This window comes from Amborella trichopoda, chromosome 11, assembly GCF_054954075.1.
Source record: "Amborella trichopoda isolate Santa Cruz 75 chromosome 11, AtrichopodaSantaCruz75HAP2 v2.0, whole genome shotgun sequence".
In the NCBI taxonomy this organism is placed as follows: Eukaryota; Viridiplantae; Streptophyta; class Magnoliopsida; order Amborellales; family Amborellaceae; genus Amborella; species Amborella trichopoda.
In genome coordinates this window covers 43,195,198-43,220,234 of record NC_142346.1, presented here as the reverse complement: position 1 = coordinate 43,220,234, position 25,037 = coordinate 43,195,198, and the positions used below count along the sequence as shown (strand labels likewise).

General features: G+C 34.8%; 2 protein-coding genes across 13 annotated transcripts; both read left to right on the top strand.

Annotated features, from left to right (window-relative positions):
- Positions 1–218: 218 nt before the first annotated feature.
- On the top strand, positions 219–8,771 carry LOC18448274 (cytochrome-c oxidase/ electron carrier). 2 transcript variants are annotated; one of them, XM_006858361.4, is made up of 4 exons: positions 219–245; positions 431–506; positions 8,015–8,180; positions 8,333–8,771. In XM_006858361.4, the coding sequence occupies exons 3-4, from the start codon at positions 8,016–8,018 to the stop codon at positions 8,378–8,380; spliced, it is 213 nt and encodes a 70-aa protein (XP_006858423.1). In that variant the 5' UTR covers positions 219–245; positions 431–506; position 8,015; the 3' UTR covers positions 8,381–8,771. The 2 variants fall into 2 exon arrangements, with proteins under 2 accessions (XP_006858423.1, XP_011628561.1); XM_011630259.3 differs by having other exon boundaries at positions 354–506.
- A 3,641-nt stretch (positions 8,772–12,412) lies between these two features.
- On the top strand, positions 12,413–24,699 carry LOC105421741 (putative pentatricopeptide repeat-containing protein At5g37570). 11 transcript variants are annotated; one of them, XR_016044895.1, is made up of 5 exons: positions 12,413–12,688; positions 13,461–13,524; positions 13,601–16,332; positions 23,101–23,739; positions 24,165–24,699. XR_016044895.1 is itself a non-coding variant. In XM_088852443.1 (3 exons), exon 3 carries the CDS (start codon positions 13,876–13,878, stop codon positions 15,829–15,831), a length of 1,956 nt encoding a protein of 651 aa, XP_088708569.1. In that variant the 5' UTR covers positions 12,413–12,688; positions 13,461–13,524; positions 13,601–13,875; the 3' UTR covers positions 15,832–16,412. The 11 variants fall into 11 exon arrangements, 3 of the variants coding, with proteins under 3 accessions (XP_088708569.1, XP_088708568.1, XP_088708566.1); XR_016044893.1 differs by having other exon boundaries at positions 12,413–12,728; XR_002283402.2 differs by lacking the exon at positions 13,601–16,332 and having other exon boundaries at positions 12,413–12,728; positions 23,681–23,739.
- Positions 24,700–25,037: the final 338 nt, after the last annotated feature.

Genomic DNA, 25,037 nt, shown 5'->3' with positions numbered 1-25,037 from the left:
ACTTTCGCTTGAGGCCCAAACCCAAACAGTTGAAAAAAAACCATAATCATGAGGCTAAATGACTAAAATTTGTTGTCTCAAGACTATACCCCCGGTTTTACATGAGTAAATTTACAGTATACTTCCACGGGAGTATGAAAGTTTTCGGGCTCTCTCGAGCGTGTATCTGTCACCGCCATTGCTGCAATAGAAATAGAAGGAGCTCCCACACCGTGTTTCTTTCCCATCGGACGTTGATCTTTTAGGTAAAATTCAGCCATTTTTGTTTTAGCATCATTTAACAGTGTTCTTTTACGTGCAAATTCACTTAAGCGTCATCTTTGATATAAAAATTCACTCTGCCATTTTTTTAGCATCACCTTCAATTCCCTTTTCTGCCCTTGTTTGGGAGAGAAGAGCACCCACGGCCATCTTCTTCAATTGATTGCAGGAATCATCTGGAAGAGTTTGTTCTTGGCATCGAGATCGTTTAGCGTCTCAGATCCGAGAGTTTTCAGCTGAAAGAGGTACCTTTATTTTTATTTTTTTTGTTGTTTTTCTCATTCTGATATATTTGGGGGACTTTTGGTGCGAGACTTTTCCTTTCTCAAGCCGCCCTCAAGCCTCCATTTTTGATGCTCCTACTGTTTGATTATTCTCTTATAATATCTAGAAAATCAGGTTTTTATTTTACTTCTTTTATTTTTGACAATGTTTATTGGTTGTTATGTGGCTCAATAGTGTTTATTTTTGTTACCAGTTTGATTCTAGTTCATAAACGATAAAATCAAATTCTGTACCATTTTGATTCTGGTTCCTAAATGATAAAATCAAGTTTAACTCCAAGCTATTTGGTGAAGAATTTTATTGCTGATTAGTTTCTTGAAACATTTTCATAGCATTTTGCCGATTTTGACTCTAATTTATTTGCTATTTTTTGGGCGAAGCATTTTTTTCTTCTATTGTTTGGATGAAGCATTCTTTTGCATTTTTTTTTGCTTGTTCCTTCATAAAACATTTTCATACCCTTTTTTTTGCTGATTTTAACCCCAAGTTATTTGCTTATTGTTTGGTGCAGCAATTTTTTTTCCTGAGTTTTTTGGTGAAGCATTTCTCTCGTGTTTTTTTTCCTGGTTACTTCTCAAACCATTTCATATGATTGAGGCATCATTTAAGAAGATTTGTTTTGGAATTCATTTTGAGATCTTCTTAGTCCATAATAAGAGGATTTGTTTTGAAAAAAATATGACTTGTCTCCTCATCACAAGTGCCAAAATCTTTTGAAATCAAGATTACTGGTTACTATTTTTTGTTTGTATTTGGATACTATGCACCAGTGAATTTTTTTTTTTAATGAAACTACTTTCATGCTAACTTCTATTGTCAGCTTTATTGTTGATTATTATCAGTTTTATTACTGCTATTGGTTGTTCATAGCAATGTGAGATTCATTTGTGATCATTTGTGGGTGATGTTATATTCTCATATTCCTATACTCCAGAATTTCTTGTAGTATCGGGAAAGCATGAGGTTCCCACTTTGTCAGTAATCTATTACCATAGAAAAATGATTAGTGCTTATTTAGTTGATTGTACTTTTTAGAAATTGTTGAACATTTCTATGGCTATGGCGAAATAGATAATTGCCTCGATGCTTGTCCAAAGAGCATCAACTTTTTTCTAGTATTTTCGATGATTGATTTTCATTGATTGCAAGAAAAATCAATTTATAATATCATTTCTTTTGTTAACGTGGCACATAATTTGTAAGACATGTCTAGGAGAGGGAAAGCCTTTAGAGACCCACGTTTGAAGTGACTAAAAATCCCTCATCATGTACAAGGGCACGGATTCCCTATGGAGATTCCGTCAAATTTGAAGGCACTCTATGGGCACATGCAACAGAACTTGGGTCCTTGCAAATTATATCAAAGGTTTTGTAAAAAGGGGTCTAGATAGGGCAATTGGAAATCACAGAGAAGTGTTGTGAAAACCAGTAAGGAAAGTTTCCATGTAATTGGGAGCTTGGCGAATAAAAATTGGCTCAACAGTTAAATTGGGTGATATTGATACGTTGACAATACGATATTATCTGAAGGTACAGATAAACATGAATGAATCAATTGGGATAAGTAAAAGAATGAATAATAAACTTGGGATTTTCTCTATGTGGCTTAAATTTCTTATAAAAAAAATGTGGCAGTTAAATACTATTGGACATGGTTGTGATTCTTTCTTTCTTTCTTTTTTTCCTTTCCCTTTTTTGTTTTTGTTTTTGTTTTGTTTGGTGCAATATTGTAATCTATAAGAATGAACAAATGTTCTCAACATATTGAAGTATTGTATAGGGCCTCATGGGCAGGTATCTTCTTTCAAATGATTTCACAAAATTCTAGAGGCTATTGTAATGAAGAATTGAAGTTTATGTATGAAAGTTATGGAGTTTGATTTCCTGCCCAAATTGATGGAGCGTGAAATTAACATCAGTAAGTTCAATTATAGTTGGGAGGCCCTCCCTGTAGCTCTTTTAAAGGGACATACCAAAGCTGACTGTGGGGGAGCATGGGATGGAACTGGGTTACTGGTTATGATTGGGGAGGTATGGTGATGCCCCAAGTTACCATTGATGATTTTGCTCAAGGCAGAGAGAGAGAGTAGTCAGGAAAATTGATTAAATTATTGAGAGAAATCGAAGTTTGTTGATATAGGTTTAGTTGGAGTGGATTCCCATTTGGGGAAGTTGAAAAACCTGCGTAAGAATTGGACAAAGAGAGAGTTATGCATAAGATATAAACTTTTGAAGGCAGCAAGGGTTGTTTCATAGAAACAAAATTAAATGTAGACAAGATGCTTTTAAGAGTTTCCATAGGAGATCAAAGCTCAGGGTGGACTGCGAAGTTTTGGGTTCATAATGGAACATATGTTAAAATCGGAATGGTAGATATACAGAGGGTCTACAAAGACAGACAACAATTTCAGCAGCAGTTGGGAAGGTTCCAAAACTAGGATAAAAAAGTTAGAAATGTCCTGTTTGATGAAAACTCAAGGTGTGAGAAATGGAGGAAAGGCCTGAATATCTCAATCTTGAAGGCTAATTTTTCTACAGGTAAGGTGTCTTCATGTATCTGAAATCTGGGCTAGGCTTTCAGGGTGGAAGATGGAGAACCGTTGTGGCCCCCTCCTTCAGAGGGTTATTTTGGCTTGATGGAATACAATAACTTGTGGGGGCTTGTCATCTGGGTTGGGGCATTGGTTTGTCCTTTGTGGGGCCGAGGTTGAGCTGCCCTTGTCCCTTGAGCTTTTTGAGGCTTACAGCTCACTACCAGTAATTTTTAAGAAATCTTTTTGGATAGTAGTCGATCCCCTAAACGTTAATTTTTTGGGCTTGATTCTGTTGATGGTCATGTCTGGGATGTGAATAAAATGACACTAACTCAAAAATTCATTCTGCTTGCTGTTTCGGTGATTGACATAATTTTGACACTTCTGAACTTCCACACTTCTTGACATTATTATATTTAAATTGATGCCGTCATATAATTTGAGTTATTTCAATATTAAGCTTCGGCGGCTGAAACTGCTGATCTTGAAGCCTATGTTGTTGTGTCGGTTGAGACTGACGCCTCAACGAATGGAACTGTTCAGTCCTTGTCTTGGACAAGACCGAAACTTCTTCATATGGTATGGTGGTGGATTCCGCTAAATTGTAACATAAGCTGAGGGTTACAATGTAAAGTCATATAATTTGAGTTATTACAATATTACTCTGCCATTATGTTGATATAGACATGCATCTATCTTAAATGTGTGACATAGGAAGTTGTTGCTGGTGTACTTTTATATGTGAATAAGGTGTTACATATAGAAACAAATTTCATTATATGGCACATCAAAGTTTATAAAATTGATTCTATACTTTATATAAATGATTTTTTCAAATATATTATGTTACTTAGTAAAATTTAACAACAACATCATTGTTACAATAATTCATGCTTATTTTTTGCATGGTGTGGTTTGCATAAGATTGCAACCTTAAACAATCAAAATAAAGTGCACCACCAAATTTTATCATAAGATGTAATTTTGATGTCAAAATTTCTGTAGGATAGCTTGAGAATCCATTTTAATCTCTAATTATAGAATTTTATATTCCAAAAATGGTTCAAATCAAGTGGATCTATAAACACATGAAAGTCTTGAAAATGAACCGTCCATATAATGTGTTGCACGATGCACTACTTTTGAGACTTGACTTCATTATATATATATATATATATATATATATATATCTCGATGTCGACATGATCAATTAGAGGGTTTTCCAACTTTCAAACAACCTTTTACAATGGATTTTTTAGGTGCACCTTAATTCTAACATTTTAAGGTTGCAACCTTATATAAACTTTTTCCTTTTTTGAAAATAATTTAATTACACACATGTCATATTGGTTTTTCATAATTATGTGATATAACAGTATCTGTTTTACGAATGTATATCCATTTGGAACTTTCAGTTGTTGCGTTCTCTTAAAAAAAAAAAAAAACCGAACATTGGGTTGTTTTGTTGGACCCTCGAGTCATTTCATACCCTGGCACCTGCTGTCTATGCACCACTGATATAAATTCCTTCAGAGAGAGGAGCCTTTTGGGGATTCTGACTTCATGACCTCAAAAAACCTTTGACTCCTCTTACTTCCAAGTAGGTGTGAGACATTATCCTAGTTCCACCCACCCCAACCAACCCCCCCCCTCCCCCCCCCACACACACAAAAAAAAAAAAAAAGAAAAAAAAAAAAATTATCCTACTTTCATTGGAGATTCTTTCAGTCTTGTCCTTGCATTATCCACTGAGGTGATCTAGACGGGTCTCATTTTGATATCCATCAAGTCAACATTAGTGCTTCTCTGGCAATCTATTGGTGGACTCTTGACTTGGATATATATGTTACAAGGGCTCCCTTATTTTAGTTACACTTAAATCGCCGTAACAGTATATTTATGTGCAACAGGATGATTTTGAGAATATGTGAATTGGTAAGAATCTTTTTGGCCTTCAGAATTTTAAATGTCGGTGCAACAATGATATTTGGAAAGAGAAAAAATTTTAAAAAAAGAAAAAGAAAAATAAAAAAACCAGTTTTAAAATGTATGCTATATAACATTGGACATTGAAAATTTGAAATAGTATTTGCAAAGGTTCTTATTTCTGTATGGGCATGAAATTGACATTTGATATAACAAGACAAGTCAATTCAAACACCTCAACGGTAAATATATTCATCAATTTGTTTAAAATTATGTGAGAGAATAGAGGCTCCCATCATCTATTTGGAAGCAGAATGATGTCTTGCGACTGGTAGTTATTGAGAGAAACCATAGCCAAGCCCAAAGTCAAGTTATGAAACAGTGTAATATAATTCTGACGGGGATTCAGTTGATTATCCAGGCAATAGAGAGGGCAGTTATTAAGAATAGTTAGGGCCTCGTATGTTGGGCATCTATGGATCCTTAGAATTCCGGGATTTCTTTTGCAGCTAAAACCAAGCCCCTTTTAATGGATTTACGAGGTTTCACTAGGTATAACTGGCCTCTCAGGATAGAGGATGACTCTATTTGAACATTAGGAAATGAGTTTAGGCATGTCCACAAACCCAGGTCATGGATGTGATGATGAAAATACTTGAGGACTCTCTCCCTTGGGGCCAATGTGGGAGCTTGCTCCCTCACCAGGAAAGAGCTCATTAGGGGTGCACCTTATATTGACCCAAAAAACTCCAGTTGTGCCTCATGTACAAAGCCTTTTTCGCTTATCTTTTGGGTTGTATCATGTCGGATTGCTAATAAACAAACTGTGACCAATAAAAGAAAAAACATTGAGCGGATGATCATTTATTTTGTCAATGGAGAGGAACTATTTCCTTTTCTTCTATATGTTTGATTCATATTACTAAAATTCTACATTGGATGGTCTCATAATTGGTTCCTTTTGAATTACTTGAATGTTGAAATATGGGTTGGAATCCTAGATCAATTGAACATATCTTGCTATTAGAAAGTTTTTGCTTGTAGTTATCTTTAAGTAATTATTTCTAGTCAACCAGTCACATATAAATGGTTTACTTTTTTTGTTTCATTAAGTGGTATTGTTGTTGTTAATTGTTCAAGAAGCTGCCAAAGGGTATTAGTTTAGGGGAAGAGGTTAATTAAGGTGACAAGTGGGCCTTTTGGATGAATTTGTTGATAAGGTTGAGATAGTGTGTGTTGTTTTCTGTATTGGAATGGGTAAAGTTTCTGTTATCCTATATAGTGCTTTCTGCTTTTCCTGGCAGGCATGAGTTTTGCAGTGCAGTGGTTGAGATGAGGTGATATCCTGGAAAGTAAAGCTTTTATTGCTTTTAGGGTAGATTGACAGGTTAAATCCCACCATGAACAGTCCCTCCTTGTTTACCTTTCCTTCAATTGTACCAGTTACTGATAAGATTTAGGGGCTTGAGAGGAGTTTCCATTTATCGAGTTGGGATATAGGGTGTTGGCATCTGGTGTGCTGTGAGGTGCTTGGCTCTCAAAGAGTACATGAGTTTGAGGAGTCCATAGGTTTGATAGGGCAGTTGCTTCACTGGATGTGTATAAATTCGTGATTTTAAGGCCCATTGCTGAGGAATTTAAAGAGTGCTTCGAAAGAGAAGGGTGGGGTAGTCACTAGGTTTTCCAGGGCATGGGTTGGATTATTTAGAAAGACTTGACTGTAGTTTGAATTCCTTTTCCGTTTATGTAGTTGTTTTCAGCTCTAATGGAATGAGGGATGATTGTTTCTCCCGGATGTTTCAGTTGTTTTTACATGAGTCCCTTGGTGAAGATAAAAAGGTTATGTTTTTTTTTTTCTGTTTGTAGCTCACCTTGCAAGTGATAGTAGATCCTAGTTTGTTTTGATAGAATTAGTGGGTGTTACCAGCGTATTAGTGGATGATGATTACTTTTACTTTAAAAAAAAAATGCACTCATACAGATAATAATAATAAAAAAAACACTCATGTTTCTGTATCTCCTTTAATATGCTTTTCTCATTTTACTTTTCTGAATTAGGTTGGGCATTGGAAGTATGTTAGAAAATGGGATTTTTATGTTCATTGAATTTTGCGTTACCAGCATACTAGCGGATGATGATTATTTGTGCTTTAGCACAAAAATTCACTCATGTTTCTATATCTCCTTTTATATACTTTTCTCATCTTACTTATCGAATTAGGTTGGGAATTGGAAGTATGTTAGAAAATGGGATTTTTATATTCACTGTTTTTTTTTTTTTTGGGTCATATGAGTGATGCCAATAGTATTTAATTCATTCTATGTTGGTTTTATGGCATTTAAGTAGGCGCACATGACCAAAGGTAATTTATCATTAAGTAAGCTTTTTCTTAGAATATGGGTCATCGTTTACTGTTTAGCTGAAGCTTTTGTGTGCCTTTTTGCTCCAAAGAAATTCTATCCATCTTTCTATTGTAAATCTCAATGGCTGACAGTATCCACTCATGCATGTGTGTGGGCAGCAGGCCTTATATGACATATTGATGTGAGTGCTCATTCCTTGATTTATCAAACTTCACCTTCTTGACATATGCCTGGTGTATAAGGGAGTGTATAAGGGATGTAGCATTGGAACTCAATTTCTGACTTCCAACTATCCACTCATGGAAGTACAGAGTCTCATGGAGTTTTATATAAATGGCAATCTCTTTCATAATTGTTCTTGAGATCAATTAGAAGTGCATATAATCTGTGGCCAGACAGCACGGGGTATGTTAGCGTGAATCATATATATTTCCAGGCCCAAAGACAAACTATTGTCATCTAATTTGTTCTTTTAGATATTGGATTCCTTCTAATTCGCCACTTATGTATCCTATAATTTTATGGTACTCGAATTTGTGTATCAAGAAACCTATTTTCTCCTACAATTTTTAAGGTACTTCAATTTGCTTATCAAGAAACATATCTTCTTAGAAGTGTTATGCATCAATCCCCACTTTTTGCAGGATGGGGGAAGTCACTGAACCACCCTTTGTCCCAAGAGAAAGGCTTATTAAGAAGCAGCAATACTTTCAGAATGTCCACAAATATACGTACTTGAAAGGGCCATATGATAAGATCACCTCTGTTGCCATACCCCTTGCATTTGCCGTCACAACAGGGTTTCTTATTGTAAGCTTTTATCTTTTTGTTTCAAGTGATCATAGTAATTGCTCTGTTTTTCCCCTTGATAATGGTAATTTCTTTCTCATCAAAGTTATGTTTTTCATCCTCAATTATTTTGCTCTAAAAACAAGAAAGTGAATTTCCTCTCTGTTTTGCAGGCTCGAGGGATTTACAATATGTCTCATGGGATTGGAAAGAAGGAATGAAAGTCCTTGTTTCTCCCTTGCAAGCAGTGAACTAGCAAATGAATCTTTTGTGTCTTCTCTGATGAGCAGATTTGAGTTGGATGATTATGTATCAGAACCACTCTGACCTGTGGTCCTGCTCCTTGGGTATATTGTTTGTACTCCTTTGAATAATATTTTGGCTGCTTTTTTTTTATGAGCCTCTGGATAAGTTGGTTTAGACTTCTATGAGGCATTTATTAGCCTAGAACTGTAGTTGAAAGAGTTGCCAGATATGCATACTGTTCATGGGCGGGATGCAAGTTTTATTTGTGTTCTGGTTAAGTAGTAGTCTTTGAATGAAATATTAAAAGGGTGTGGTTTTTATAGAGCCGAGGCTCTAAACAATAAGAGTAAAGCGCACTTTCAAATAGTATCGAGAAATGTGGTTTCAATACTGGAAATCTTTGTGATAGCTTTAAAATATATTTTTATATTTTATTATAAAATTTAAAGCTTCAAAATAGTGTAGATCGAGCATATCTATAAAAACTTGAAAATCGTGAAAATTGGCGGTCCAAACATGCATTACAAGATGCACTATTTTCAAAACTTGAAATCCATTTTTTTTCTCATGCCCATACATCTTGATTTTGAGATGATTTATTTGAGGATATTTGGGTTCAAAACAACATCTAGTGAAATTTTTGAGGTAGGTTTTAATTCGATTGTTTAGAGCTTGAGTTTTATATAAACTTTTTTTTCCTGAAGGAAAAAGTTTTGCAAGGTTGCAACATTATCTATTGGAGTAAGGTGCATATAAAAAATCCTTTAGGAAGAGTGTTCACCCTCCAAGCAATCCTCTCGACTTTGAGAGGTGTGGAAATGAAGAAAAAATGAATTTTTAGTCTTTAAAAAAGTTTCTACCCTAAAAACTTTTCTTAAAAAATGATCTTGTAACAAGTTATCGGGACTATTGATTTTCAAGTCTTTATTTGTTTTGAGACTTTCAATTTTATAACTTAAAGATAATAGATTTTAAAGCTATTTTAAGGTTTCCAACACTTGAACTACACTTTAAGAAAATTTTAGATGTACATCTTACTTCTACAGTATAAAGATTATGCATATGCAAACCTCGTGAAACATTAAGTTGCTCGAAATTATCATTCAGGAAATGGACAGGAGCAATAATCACTGATTATTGAAGGATATGGTTGCTTCTTGCTTAAGCTCTTTTTTTTCCTTTTCCTTTTCAATTAGGTCTGCAAAGTTTTGAAACTTTTGGAATAATTGAAATGCTCTAAGATCAAAGAGATTTATATATGAAAAAATAACTATATATATATATATATATATATATATATATATATATATATATATATATATATATATTATAATATCTCAAAAAGAAAAGTTTCTCGAACCCATGAGTTGCATCTGTCTCTTTGACAATGACAAAAATTTAAATTTCATCGCTATTAAAAAATTAATAATTTTCTAACTTAAATACATCAAACTATCCACTATAAATGAAAATATTTCATAAATAATTTTTAAACAGAAGTAAGTGTGTATCTCTATTTTGTTGTAAATGGTTCATAGTGCTCTGAGCCTTATGAAATCCAAGACACTTGATTCAAGAGTTCTAGATCAATTGTTTTAATTATTTATGTGGCGGGTGCGGTTTCTATAAGGATGCAACCTTAAACAATCCAATTAAGGGGTACCTTAAAATTTATCTTAGCATGTAATTTTTATATAAAAATTCTTAGTATTATCTTAAAATCTATTTTCATACCTAATTAGAAAATTTTAAATCCTAAAAATAGTTAAAATCAAGTAGATCTATAAATATATGAAAATCTTGAAAATGGACAGTCTAGATAATCTATTGCAAGATGGATTATTTTCGAGACTCAAAAACTTTTTTTTTATTTTCATATTCATACATCTCAATGTCAAGATGATCGATTAGAAGGTTTTTTCAACATTAAAACAACATTTTCGATAGATTTTTGAGGTGCATATGTGATTCTACATTTTAAGGTTACAACCTTATATAAATTTTTTCCTTAAAGTGACACCTTAGGATTGTTCTTCTCACTATGGAATGTCTTCATCTCAAGCTCTTTTATGATAATTGCTATTTCTTAAATATGATTATTATTCTCACTCTAGATTGTCTTATCTAATAGGTTGTTTGGGACCTTTATTTCTCAAAACCGGGTTATGTATTTCTGGGTATACAAATTCTTGTATCCCTAAAACCAGGTTTTAAAAACAATCATTTTGGTGACTTCAGAATAAACCGTAAAACAACCCGTATCTAACCAATCCTCTCTGCCACTTTATTGTTAAACCGGTTTAGCCATTCATTTTATTATTTGATGATTATATATTCGTATCGCTTCAGTTAAAATTACCTATTGGAAAAAGTTCATGAGAAACAAATTAGATGATTTAGATACGTTGTAATAAAATACACAATAATTTAATATTAATAGAATAATATAAAGTGCGGTTTCTATAAGTTTGTAACCTTAAACCATCCAATTAAGGTGCACTTTCAAATTTTATCAATATAATTATTATGTAAAGATTTTTTAGGATGATCTTAAAATCTATTTTCATATCTAATTATAAAATTTTACTTTAAAAATGGTTAAAATCAAGTAGGTCTATAAATATATAAAAATTTAAAAAATGGACGGTCTAGATAATGTGTTGCAAGATGCGCTATTTTCGAGACTCAAAAACTTTTTTTTTTTCATATTCATACATCTTGATGTTGAGATGATCAATTAGAGGTTTTTATCATTAAAACAACATTTTTCGATAGATTTTTGAGGTGCATATGTAATTCTACATTTAAGGTTGCAACCTTATATAAATTTTTTCTAATTAGATAATATCATATTATACTAAGATAAGGGAAAAGTTTATATGGAGTCGAGGCTCTAATTAGAGCCTACCTCAAAAATATCACTAGAAAGGTTATTTTGATGCTTAAATACATTAAATTAATCATCTCAAAATCAAGATGATGCATATGAGAAAAAACATGGATTTCAAGTTTTGGAAATAGTGCATCTTATACGCATTTTTGGATTGTCAATTTTCAAGATTTTCAAATTTTCATAGATCTCAATCTACATCATTTTTAAGGTTTTATTTTTTTAAAATTTAGAATTAAAGATGAAAATATATTTTAAGGCTATCACAAAGATTTACAGTATTGAAACCACATTTCTCGACACTATTTGAAGGTGAGCTTTACTTTGATTGTTGAGAGCTTCATATACACAAACTGCACCCTTGAGATAATAACTTAATGTATTCTTATATTAAAATATACCCTATTACAAACAACTAGTTTTACCAAAATGTTGGATCACGCCATAGTTAGCAAGTTGGGGACTATTAATAAATCGGCTCACCATAAAATCCGAAATAAATCGTTTTTATTTTAAAAAGTTAGATGAAAAAATTGGGTAAAATACGGATAGGCAAAAATATTTCATATAAAGATATTGCTAATATATCGGATTAGGCTCAAAAAATCAGACAAATGTATACTGTTAGAAATTCTAAACAATAAAAAATTATGTCAAAGCCATCAATAATTAATTATCCATAAAAACTTTATTAGACTAATATAATTAAGTCAATTAATTTAGATGCTTCGTGGCTATCATCCAATTATCTAATATTAAATACATAATTAATTAATATATATAAAAAATATACCATATAAATATACTCATTAAATACTTTAAGAAACATCACACCTACTTATTACATACCAAAACCAAATATAAGACAAATATACTACATAAATTTATTCATTTATTTATGAAATATTTAAACATCACACCTCCTTAACACGTACCAAAAAAAAAACACGATTTTTGTTTTCTCACTACAGTTATTTAACTATAGTATGGCCACACCATAACCTTTTATAAATTTCTTTAATTGAAAAGAGGCAAGTAGAAATTTGGGTTTCACATCTTGTCTTTATGGTTTAGAGAGAGAAGGAAAAAAGAAGAGAGAAAATGGGGCTGCGCTCATAGCAGAGAGAAGAAGAAAGAGGTCATGGGCTTCATAAACCCTAATGGAAGAGGCCCCAACTAATTTTTAGAGCGAGAAAGGGAAGATGAGATGCCTAACTGATTTTTAGAGAGAAAAAGAGAAGATGGGATGTTGATTTGGGATAGTTTGAAGAGGGTCTTTCTCTCTGTTTGGGAATGTTGTTTGAGAGAAAGTCCTGAGTATATTATTTTTAGAGAGAGGAAAGGAAGAGGTTTTCATTTTATTGGGAAAGAGCAAGCAGAGCTGAAAGATTAGGTTTGGGGAACTAATCCTATATGTACAATTGCTTGTTCCTGTAAGTTTACAGTTTCTACTATATTGTTTATCTTTATTATCACATGGTCAAAAACAAAATATTGATTACTTGGTACTGTAGTCACACTCTCTGCTTCTCAGTCATTCATCAGTGAAAGACTATGTTTTGAGCTCTAATTTGTACCATAAACCGTATTTTCATAAAAACAATTATCACAAATAATCACATAAATCTGCATGTACATGATTTTCTTTACACAATGATTTACTTTACAAAATGATTTGCTATAAACAGTATTATTTCATTTACACAATGATTTCCCATAATAACAACTGAAATCTACATCTATTTGTTTAAGTTTAAAAAAAAAAGGGAAACAAAAAAAACCATGCCTTTAATCTCCAATGTGGCTTTGAAGAACATAGTGGGGATAAAAATCTGTATTTGAGGTTTTTGTTTTGAAATAATATTCTTTTTGCAGAAGCATGAAATTAGCAATGGCTGCAATACACAAAACAGGAAGAAAATAAAAAATTTTCTTTCATAAAAATTATAGGTAAAAAAAAATACGATTTTTGGGCTTGATTTAAATCGTATTATAAAAACAAGCGCGTTTAAACCTTAAATCGTATTATAAAAACAAGCGCGTTTAAACCTGTTCCCATAATAACGCCGATTATTTTATTTTATTTTTTATTTTTTGTAAAAATTGCCGATTAAATCATTCAAAGGTTTTTTTTTAATATGCTAATGGTATACGTTATCTATCAGCTGCTGAAGAACAAGCCCTGAAGAAGAAGGGCAAGGGCGGGGGAGGCGACGACCATGTTACAAGGTACAACAGGTAGACTTGGCTTTTCGTCGTGATGTTGTGGTAAATTAAGACGAACATGTGTTTGATTTGTTCGCAGTGTGATAACAAGGACAGTGAGCCGTGGGAAAAAGTTGAACAGGTGACAAATCCCCAATTTTCCCTGAAATCTTTTAGCTTGAGATGTAATGTCTTGGGAAGCCCCTAAATGAAGCCTCTGAATCACCCACTGTTCGACAATCACCCGCCATTGGTAGTGGACCTAAAACCCCGACTCCCTCTGCAAGTAACTAGTCACTCACTCAAAGTCCATGACTTCTCTCAATTTAGTTCTCTCAACTTGCCTTCTCTCAACTTACCATATGACTTTTCCCCATGACTTTTCCCCGTGCTTCTACTTCAGCAACAAACTTTTCTCTGTCTATCCTTGAAAAACCAACAAAAAAACTCATCTGCCCAACGTTATTTTCTCTCTCAACCTCTGATCAACCATCAGAGGAGTTCTCTTCGCCACCCACCCTTTCTCTCTCTCTTCCTGATAAATCCCCCCTGAGCTCACATTCATTAATTTCTCTCTCTTCCCCCAATGAACTACCCAAAAAACCCAATTCACCAAACCATCTTTCTCCCTCTCCCCTTTGCAAAAACCCCCATTCACCAAACCCCATTTCTCCCACTCCACCTGATAAAATACTTAGAGAAACAGCTTATCCGAACCCATTCTATCTCTGCACTCTCCTCAAAAAATGCACCACCTTCAAAGCCCTACAGCAAATTCATGGTCACCTCTTCAGAAATCATTTACATCAGAGCAACTTCTATGCCACATTGCTCGTTGGTTACTGCTCTTCTATTCGAAGGGCTCAATATGCAAAGCTCGTTTTTTACCAGGTTTCGTACCCTAATATTTATCTATGGAACTCTATCATCAAAGCTTACTGTGAGTCTTGCTCTCTCAAGGAGACCATCTTCTTGTACACACAATTACAGCGAAGCAACACCAAACCTGATAACTATACCTTTCCCTCTCTTCTTAAGGCTTGTGCTAACGAACCATCTCTTCAGATTGGAGAGATTATTCACTCTACAATAGTGAAGAGAGGAATTGAATCGGATTTGTTTGTTCAAACTGGTTTGATTGATATATACGGTAAATGTTTTAATATGCAGTGTGCATGTAAAGTGTTTGACAAAATGACTACGAAAAGCATAGTTTCTTGGACTGCCATGATTGTTGGGTACTCAAGCTCTGGTAACATGGTCATGGCTCGAAATTTGTTCGATCAAATGCCTGAGAGAAATTTGGTTTCGTATAATGCCATTATTTCGGGTTATGTGAAATCAGGTGATTTATCAAATGCTTGTGAATTGTTCAATGAGATGCCAGAGAAAAACATGGTTTCTTTCACTACAATGATTGATGGCTATTCTAAAAGTGGCGATATGCCCTCAGCGAGGTTTCTCTTTGACCAATTGGCTCAACGAGACGTGTTCCTATGGTCTGCTCTTATATCTGGTTATGCTCAAAATGGTCAGCCTAATGAGGCTGTAAAACTCTTTGTCGAGATGCAAACAAAAAGTGAGAAACCTGATGAACACATAATGGTGAGTGTCATGTCCGCTTGTGCTCAATTGGGTAGCTTAAGCTTAGCAAAATGGGTTGATGGTTTTATTTATGCAAACAAAATGGAGGTGGGGCGAGCTCAAATGATTGCCAGTTTGATCGATATGCACTCCAAATGCGGAAATCTAGAGAGAGCATATGAAATTTTCGGAGGGCTCCTAGAGAGAGAATTGGTGTGTTATAGTTCTATGATACATGGGCTCTCTATACATGGGCATGGCCAAAAAGCCATCAAACTCTTCTCTCAGATGCTCAATGAAGGGATTAAGCCTGATGGTGTGGTTTTCATAGTGGCATTATCAGCTTGTAGTAGAGAAGGGATGGTTGACCAAGGGCGCCGGTTTTTCAAGCAAATGTCAGAGAAATACCAGATTTTCCCTTCTAGTGATCATTATGCTATCATGGTGGACCTTTTTGGTCGAGCTGGTAGGCTCGAAGAGGCTTATGAGCTCATGAAAACGATGCCTATTCAGCCCAATGTGGGTGCATGGGGTGCATTATTAGGTGCATGTCGGCTCCAGGGTCACATAGAGTTGGGTGAGATGGTGGCCAAGAGGCTTTTTGATATCGAGCCTCACAATGGTGGGAATTATGTGTTGCTTTCAAATATATATGCAGCGGCAAATCGGTGGGCTGATGTTTGGTGTGTGAGGGAGATGATGAGAGAGAGAGGGGTGAGAAAGATCCCTGGCTGTAGTTGGCTATAGTGTTGAGTTTCATCATATATTGTGAGGTTGATCAAAAGAAGAGAGAGGAGGAAACAAAACATGTGGTGGCTTTGAATGTGTAGTGGGATTGATTGTGTAAAGAGAGAGAGATCATGGGGTGCAGCCGGATGTAAATAATGGTTAATGAGAGAGAGAGAGAGAGATTTGAACTTCTATAGTAGCTCAGAGTGTGCCGGAAGCGCTGAGAGTAGTAAGTTTGGCCTTGGATTCAGATGGCGGGCCATATTTAAAATGGTACAGGCTTGCCAGCATCTGAGCCGTCCATTCAAACTTCGTAAAATGGATGGCCTGTATTAAACTAGGGGACAATATCTTACCAATTAGGTGAAGTTAAACTTGAACCACTCATCCTTTTTGTGAACGAAAAAGATCTTTTGTATATTTTCAACCTCTTCGTCCCTTGATTAAGAGCTCAATGGCCACAAATCCGCTTGAGGTTCGCAAACTTATCCAACAGAGAAACCATGGAAGACTTCTTGGGTAGCCTTTTTTTTTTTTTTACCCAACTGTTAATTGTAATTGTCTGATACCAATGAGAGAGAATTCATTCTTAAGCTCTAGTTGCATCTTCCATGTCTTCCTGATAAATTCAGTTTCTTTAAGAAAAGAATTGTGGATAACACACTTATTACTCACCCTTGTCATGGTCATTGTATTTTTGTTTGAACATAACTTTGGTTCTTTCATTTACTTTAAAAAACTTGGTTCTTTTATTTCGTGATTTGGTTCTTTTATTTACTATAAATTTGGTTCTTTTATTTACTATAAATTTGGTTATTTTATTTCCTATAAATTTGGTTCTTTTATTTCGCTATTTTTCTATGTTGTAAATCTAGATTCAGGGTTAACTGATTGTTTTGAGTGTTTGAAATCAAGTTCCCTGACAATCTATCCGTATTAGAGTGCTTGTTGGTTGTCTGCATGATAAGATATTAGACGGCTTGTTTGTTGGCTGCATGATAAGAATATGGATGCACAAGTTTGGGTTCTTGTTGGAATCAATATACTTCATTCCAGACTGCTGTAATTTTTATTAGCTTGATTCAATGTGAGACGCTACATTAGCATCACCCTAGTTCATGCAAACCTTAAAATTTATTATATTGTTTTTATTATGGAAACAATCCCATAAAAAATTGAAAAAATTGAATTAGAGCTCCAAGAAAGCTCAACCCTCAAACTCAATTTTGGACAAATGCAAAAGATTTCAATCTTTTGGAGCTCCAAATCGAATATTATTTAGAGAAGCCACTCCAAAAATAGTTTATTTAAAAAAGAGGATTAGAAAAAAACTTGGTTCAGATTTTCAAATTAGCTTGGGTAATCCGTCAAAAAAGTGGTTTTGATTAGCTTGGGTAATTCATATTTTCCTGTATCTCTCTCCTCTACCTCTTCTCCTGCTTGCTTGGTTCAGATCTCCACAAAAAACCATATTCTCTTATCCTAAACTCATTCTCCAATTCAACTGCAGATTGTTTTGGTAATGGGGGTAAGGCTGGATCTCCTTGCTCTTCACCAATCTGGACCCTTTATGGACTTTGAACACCACCACTCTGATCCTTCACTCCCAACCTGTCAGAGACTATGAGACCACCATCCCCAACTTCTTCGAGTTCCGTGAGACCAAGCACAGTGACTATTGTCCATGCCATGACACCGTGAGAGAGAAGAAATTTGACACCCATATGCTATTTTTCAGTGACTATTCACATCAAATGAGTATTATTGGTTTTAGTTTGGTAGGACTTCTGTCAAGAAACTTTAGTTTTTGGGAATGGTCATGTCAAATTTGGAAATTGGAAGGTGGTTTCGGGTTCATAATGAATGAGGATTTGGTTTCAGTGCTCTTATTGAACACTGATTTCCGTAGTGATCAACTTTACTTTCATGGCTAATTAAAATGTTGTTTGTCATTTTTTCTGTATTTCTGTTTAACTAATCCATGTCACATCCTTATTTGAGAAATTGCTCGGATGTCGTTTGGATGACAATTCAATTTATCCATTAACCTTTTCAATGCCCTTTAGAAAGTTATTACTGAGTTATTGAGAAGGTTTTCTTCATTATGCTGCAAATTGTGGCAATACTCTATCATGAATATTAGAATCCTATCTGTTATTTACTGTAAGGATCGTCAGCTGTAATTGGTTTTAAAGAAACAATAAGATTGGCTGCAATGATTATGATGGCATCACATAGTTAGCATGAGTAGTCATTAAGGGGAAGGTGAAGTTATCAGGTGAGATGTTTTCATGCGATATGTGGGTGTAGAGAGAGAGAGCATTAGCTGGGGGTGGACTTGATGACAATGTTCTGATTATGACATTTCATATGGGATGGCTCATAATGGAAGACATTGCTTTAACCGCAGATGAGACCTTGGGTCTCTTCTTATATGAGATACTTCCTTCTTGTGTTACTTATCTATTTCTATGCTATCTGGTCTAATTCATTGCCCATTTAGCTCCTTACTGATTGTGTATACCTGCCATATTCCATGCACCTTTTGCTTGGGTTTTTATGAATGTGAATTTGAATTATAGACAACTTGAACTAAGAGAAACCTATTCTTGAAGAATACGCCCTTACTAATTATCTTGCTTTTTTTTATAGGATTTGATTAGATTTCTGTTATTATGCTCTCTTTTGTTATGCTTTAGTTATGGTTCAATAGTACAGGGTGGTTATGTTTCTGGTTGAGCTTGTACATTTCCAACATTGTCTTTTTTTGCATCCTTGGGAACCTTTTGTGTGCTAAATGCTATACAGTTCAGCATGTTGACTTGTGGTCAATGCATTCTTATTCTGATCTTTTATGTTGAATTCTATGATCGTTTTACTTTGTACAGTTTTGGCATATTCAACGCATTGAGTTTCCTTAAGCTCTATGTGACAGTTTTTTGCGTTGTTTCTCTTTAAAGCGTCTTAGACGATATAGATCTGCATTCTCGTTGTTGTAGAACTTGGTTACTGAATTGTACTTTGAGCTTCCAATGATTACTAAAATTCATTGTGTTACTTTGTTCTGGCGTTCTTTGCATTTTCTCTATTTATGTTTGAGCTATAATGCCTTGTACTTTTTATTAGTTATTTATGCTTAATATTTAGTACCATCTAATTTAAAGAAATCAACCTTTTATTATAATTGTTAAAGATTACCATAGCAATATGAGCCAGTGGAACCCTATAGAGGAGGCCCAAGAACCTCTTTAACTTCCTAGGAGGTTATCAAACACAAAAACCAGGAACTTCTGTAACTTCCCAAGAGGTTATCAAACACAAAAACCAGGAACTTCTTACAATAACTTATATCTTCCCAGCAAGGAGGAACTTCCAATTTACAGTTCATGAACTTGCTTCCAGTTATCAAACAAGTCCTAAAATTTACAGATTAGATAATTTGTAAAGGCCATTCCTCAAGTAAAATAGAACTATAGTGAAAAGGGACCTCTTACCAACATTTCAATACGGTCAACACCTCCATAAGCAGTTCATGAACTTGCTTCCAGTTATCAAACAAGCCTTAAAAATTACAGATTAGATAATTTGTAAAGGCCAGTCCTCAAGTAAAATAGAACCATAGTGAAAAGGGACCTCTTACCACCATTTCAATATGGTCAACACCTCCTTAAGCCAGACCATCTGATTCCGTATTAGCTTTCCCATGGCGGTGATTGATCCTAATTTGATTGGTTTTAGGGATATCTAGGATTTCGGCCATCATGGTAGCAAGCCTCCTTGGAGCTGAAGCCTCTCGGGTACACCATTGGATCACATTTCAGAAGTCACCCTTAGTTTCTTTATTCCCTTAAAGTTTCTGTTCTAAGTGGGTCTTAATCCTTGTAGTATAGCTCTAATAGTTTTGCCAGGAGTTGAGTAAGTGAGATGAATGTAACTCCTTGAATCCCTTTTCCTCCTTTATACAGTTAAATTCCATTAAAATTCAGTCTGTTAGTTCCTTCTATTGGTGTACTCCCATTTCCTTGCTCTTTGGACTCCATATCCTTGCCCTAATCTTTCTTTCGGTATTCATTTGTACCCTCTTTAAACTGATGACAGTTTGGTTGAATAACTTGATAACAGTTTGGTTGAACTCAGTGTTTTAAGAAGCGGATCAGGGTGTTGGGTTGCTTATCTACCAATTGTGATACTACACAATCGGTTTCTCAAGCAAAAAGAAGAAAATTAACATTATATATTATACACCAAAACTAAAAGGGTGCGGTTTGTATAGAGCCGAGGCTCTAAACAATCAAATTAGAGCCTACCTTCAAATAGCGTCGAGAAATATGGTTTCAATACTGAAATGTTTTGTGATAGCTTTGAAGTATATTTTCATCTTTAGTTATATTTAAAAGCTTCAAAACTAATGTAGATTAAGCATATCTATGAAAACTTGAAAATCTTGAAAATTGACAGTCTAAAAATGCGTTACAAGATGCACTATTTCCAAAACTTGAAATCCATTTTTTCTCATGTCCATGCATCTTGATGTCGAGATGATCAGTTTGATGATATTTGGGCATCAAAACAACCTCTTCTAGTGAAAGTTTTGAGGTAGGCTCTAATTTGATTGGTTAGAGCCTAGTCTCTATATAAACATTTCCCAAACTAAAGAAAGATGTACTTTCTATGCAATCACCACCGTCCAACTAAGTTGGATCGTGGGGACCTAGTGCAGCCAAAATGAAAGAGAAAAGAAGCGGTGAGAATATGGAAGGGAGCTGATTCGCTCCTTTTGGGCTTCAAGTTTTGACCCATTGATCATGAGCTGCTCTCTTACTATATATCAGGGGAAAGATCGACGGCTCGCGATCCATCTCCGTCATCCCTGAGGTTGGCATATGCAAATATGAATTGTGGGATCTTCCATGTAAACGACCTTTTCTTACTCTTCTTCTTCTTCTCCCCTCTCTATTTTACAAGGTTAATACAAACTTGCAAATAACGAGCAAAATTCAGACCCAAATTCTTACTCTTCTTCTTCCTTTATATTTTAGAATTAAAGTAAGCAATTTTTTTATTTGGAAATGTTTCTATGTAGCCCCAACAACCCAACAACATATAAGTTGTTCAGTGCTTTATTTGAAGGAAGCAATGATTTCTTGTAGTATTGAGGATGAGATGGTTTGGGAGCATAAACAGGATGGATTATTTTCGGTGAAGGCCATGTATTCTCTTCTATTCCTTGATTGCCATAGATGGTCTCTGCCTCAGATTACGCAAGTTTGGAAGTGGCCTATATCTCATAAAGTTCAGTGTTTTATTTGGTTGGCTAGGCAAAAAAAGGTGACCATAGAGAATTTCATCAAGAGAGGTAGGATTCTGCCCAACGTTTGCTTGATGTGTAAAGAAGATGGTGAATCTGTTTCACATCTCTTCGTTCATTGCCACTTCGCTTCGAAAATTTGGGAATTCTTTCTTTGTGCATTAGGATCCAGGGTGGCTATACCTCAAGATATGCTGGTATCATCTCTCAGCTGGTTCCTCCTGTCCTACCAAAGTTGGGGTCTATCTTGTGGCAAATTATTAAAGGTGTAGTGTGTTGGTAGAAATGGAAAGTACGTAATCGTCGCACGATTGAAGGATCTGCCCTTTCCTATGATTGCTTCCTTTGACGTGTTTGATAACAGGAAGTTGCTTCCTGGAAGTTGGAATTTACCTAATACTGTTCATCTTCTGCGTTTGATAAAAAAACGGAAGGTAAGTAGGGAACTTCACTTTACTGTTTATGTTCCCATCTTTGCGCGTTAAAAAAGTTCCGATCAAAAGGTCGGAACTTGAAATTAGAAGTTTTTATAAAACTTCACCCCCGATAAGTTGTGCACTAAACCAGGTTCTTCTTCTTATGTTCTTCGCTATCAGCCGTTGAGCCACCCCTCTCTTCGCACCAGGCTGCTATCAGCCAAACCCCTCTCTTCGCACTCAGCCCTCAATAGGGTTTACTCATCTCTTCTTGAGCTTTGATCTTTGCTATTGAGCTCTGATCCTTTCTATTGAGTACTGTAAACTTCTCTTCTCTATCACACTCAAGGGTCCAAGAAGACGGAGGAGGAAGCGAAGAGATCTGATTCTCTTTGTGTTATTCATCTTGAGGTATGCTATTGAGCTCTGATTTTCTTCATCCTTCTCTCTCTTTCCGTTGGATATCTTCCTTGAGCTCTGCTCCTTCCTATTGAGCTCTGATCTGTGTTGTTCATCTTTCTCGAGGTATTTGCGTACCCCCGACTACCCTAGCCATAGAAAAGAGACCATCTTGCGCCTTCTATTTGTGCCTACGAGCCTCCTCACAAAGGTACATCTCAGTTTTTCTCTCCCTTGAGTTTTTTTCTCTCTCTGGTTTTTTCTGTATCCCATGGTTTTTTTTTGCTCTCTGATTTTTTCTCTAGGTTCCGAACATAGTAAAAATGGATCCCATGATTTTTTTCCTTTACGATCAGTTTTTTCTCTCTGGTTTTTTTCTGATTTTTTAGATTTTTCACTAATGTTTCTATTTTTTTTGTTTATTTGGCTCATTGGGTTACTCAACATAGACTTTGATGAGTTGATTAAGATTCAACTGAGTTGCAAGGGGGTGAGTTCTTTCTCCTGAGCCCCATTTTCAAACATTGGTTAAAGCAAAGTGATTCGATCTTGTGAAATTTGTTAATTGATTGCATCTTACTCGGATGGGGAATGTTAGTCTTAGGAGAGAAAAAATTGGTTTTCTCGGGGCTTGGCTGAAATGTTGGTGGTTTCCAACAGTTGGTTCTTTTGTTGGGTCATGTTTTAAAGGGGAAAGGGGATTGTACTGGGTGATTACAGGTTCTTGTTGTTCACTTTCGTCTTTTTTTTTTTTATTTATTCTTGTAAAGTGGCCAAATAAGGATTCTACTTACAGTGACTTTCGTTAGCCTGTTTTGAATAAATAGAATGAATATAGGATTGGTTTTTTGAATTGGTTTCTACCTGTATAAGAGGTTTGTGTTTCTTGGTTCTTGGTTATTTGATATGTTTTGGTTATTTCAATTCCTTCTTATTTAATATTTCTGTTACTGATCTATGGTTATTTGATTTGATCCTTTCGTTCGCCTGTTTTGAATAAATAGAATGAATATAGGATTGGTTTTTTGAATTGGTTTCTACTTGTATAAGAGGTTTATGTTTCTTGGTTCTTGGTTATTTGATATGTTTTGGTTATTTCAATTTCTTTTTATTTAATATTTCTGCTACTTATCTATGGTTATTTGTTTTGATCCTTTCTTGCAGGAGTTTATCATATTGGTTCTTTGCTCTTCAACTTCTGGGATTTGCTTTTTTGAGTCATTCAAACAATGACTTCAGCAAAGTGTTAACGAAACAAAGAGATAAAAATACTGAAAAAGCAGCAAATGAATGCAACTTCTCATGAAAAATTGGTCATAAGGCCATTTATTAGATAAGATTGATGAGTAAACAGAAGCTCACCTTGTGTTTTTCTTCTCTTCTTTCAATTTGAACCCAATAACCAAAGCAATGAGTAAAACCTTTGATGCAGTAGCAAATGCTACCACAATAATGATTTGAATTGCTCGATAAAAGGTTAGGGTTTTTATCAACATGTCAAGTTCAAATGACCCACAGAATCAGATGAAATGGGACCGAAGTGAAATATATTAGGAATGTGACAAGTGTTATGCTTGCATTTTTATCCAGCAATGTCCTTGGAACTTCTCAACTTTGATTGTTTCTTTCGTCGTCTTTTTTTTCTTATTCATTCTTATAAACCGGCCAAATAAAGATTATACTTTTGTTTTGTGGTAAATTGTTCTCTGTAGGGAAAAATAATTTCGTTGTTTATGATAAACAGTTCTCCGTAGAATTCTTGCCCCTCATCCCTCCCTTCAAGCTTTCTTCTTTGCAATCCAGGTAAATTTCACAGTTTTGGTTATTTTGTATTTGGGTTTATTTGAGTATTTTATCTGTGATATAGTGCTAATCTTGCTTCCTGTTTATGAATAAAATGCTAAATTTTATTGGAATTTATGCATTTTAGTGCTTGTATGTGCTCTAATGCTAAATAAATTTTATTGGAATTTATGCATTTTAGTGCTTGTATGTGCTCTAATGCTAAATTTTATTGGAATTTATGCATTTTAGTGCTTGTATGTGCTCTAATTCATGATTCTCTCTCACAATTCTCTTTTGAGAGGATGAGTGGTGATGTAACGAATGATAGAATTTAGTAATTGTATAAACTATATTGGAGCATGGTACATAATAATATATGCAATGGATGTGTGGTGTTGAATGATTATATAGAATATAACAAATCTGTTGTTTTCTTATAATAGGATGGGTCCACACACATCATTAAGTACGGTGAATGAGAATATGGGAGGCAAGACAAACTTACAATGGACACAGTCAGAAGAGGGCTACTTCATTGAACTTATGGAGAAGGAGACCGGGGTTGCGGGGAACGGGGGTTTAGAAGAGTAAATGTCATCGGTGTTAGGATGATGCTTGTAATTTCTTCCAATGGTGTGATAAGTATGTAGCAGATGTCAACAACATGGCAAATTTGAGATGCCGACATACACCACAGTGGAGTTACCCATAGAATCACAAGAACAACACCAAATAAATAATGAATTGATAGCAGTACAACAAGCTGGCATTGTTGACTTGACCTAATTACGAGATATTTTGTATTTCCTATATATAACTAATGTTCTTCTTGTATTTGTCTTTTTCATTGTCATGCAACATCTGAGGTGAACCTGTAAAAGAATAATGCATGAAAAATCAACAACTTTTATGGACACTATTTTGTTCTAATTAGAACTTGTTCTACATTTGATATGGACTTTATTTTGTGGCCACAAATTTTGAGTCCTTGTTAAAGGTTTTTCAATTATGTATGTTTAAACTATTACAAGTTATTGTTGAATGGGCTGGTTTTGTACGTGATTATATATGGATGCATGAATTGTGAATGTTGCTTGATATGCATCACAAATGTCTTAAGAGATAACACATAAATGTTGTGTGCCATTATAATCTTAGAGAGAGAACACACAAATGTTTTAAAAGACAAACAACAATGTTGTTTTATTGTTGAATAACGTATATTTTTTAGGTTGGGATGTGGATGCATCAGTGGTGCATGTATGTTCAAGTAGTGCTTAAGTTATTACAAGTTGTTGAATGGGTTGATTTCTTAC

Coding starts and splice junctions, on each gene's coding strand:
- LOC18448274 (XM_006858361.4), top strand. CDS start 8,016: ATGGGGGAAGTCACTGAACCACCCTTTGTCCCAAGAGAAAGGCTTATT. Junction 8,181..8,332: donor TCACAACAGGGTTTCTTATT/GTAAGCTTTTAT, acceptor TCTGTTTTGCAG/GCTCGAGGGATTTACAATAT.
- LOC105421741 (XM_088852443.1), top strand. CDS start 13,876: ATGACTTTTCCCCGTGCTTCTACTTCAGCAACAAACTTTTCTCTGTCT.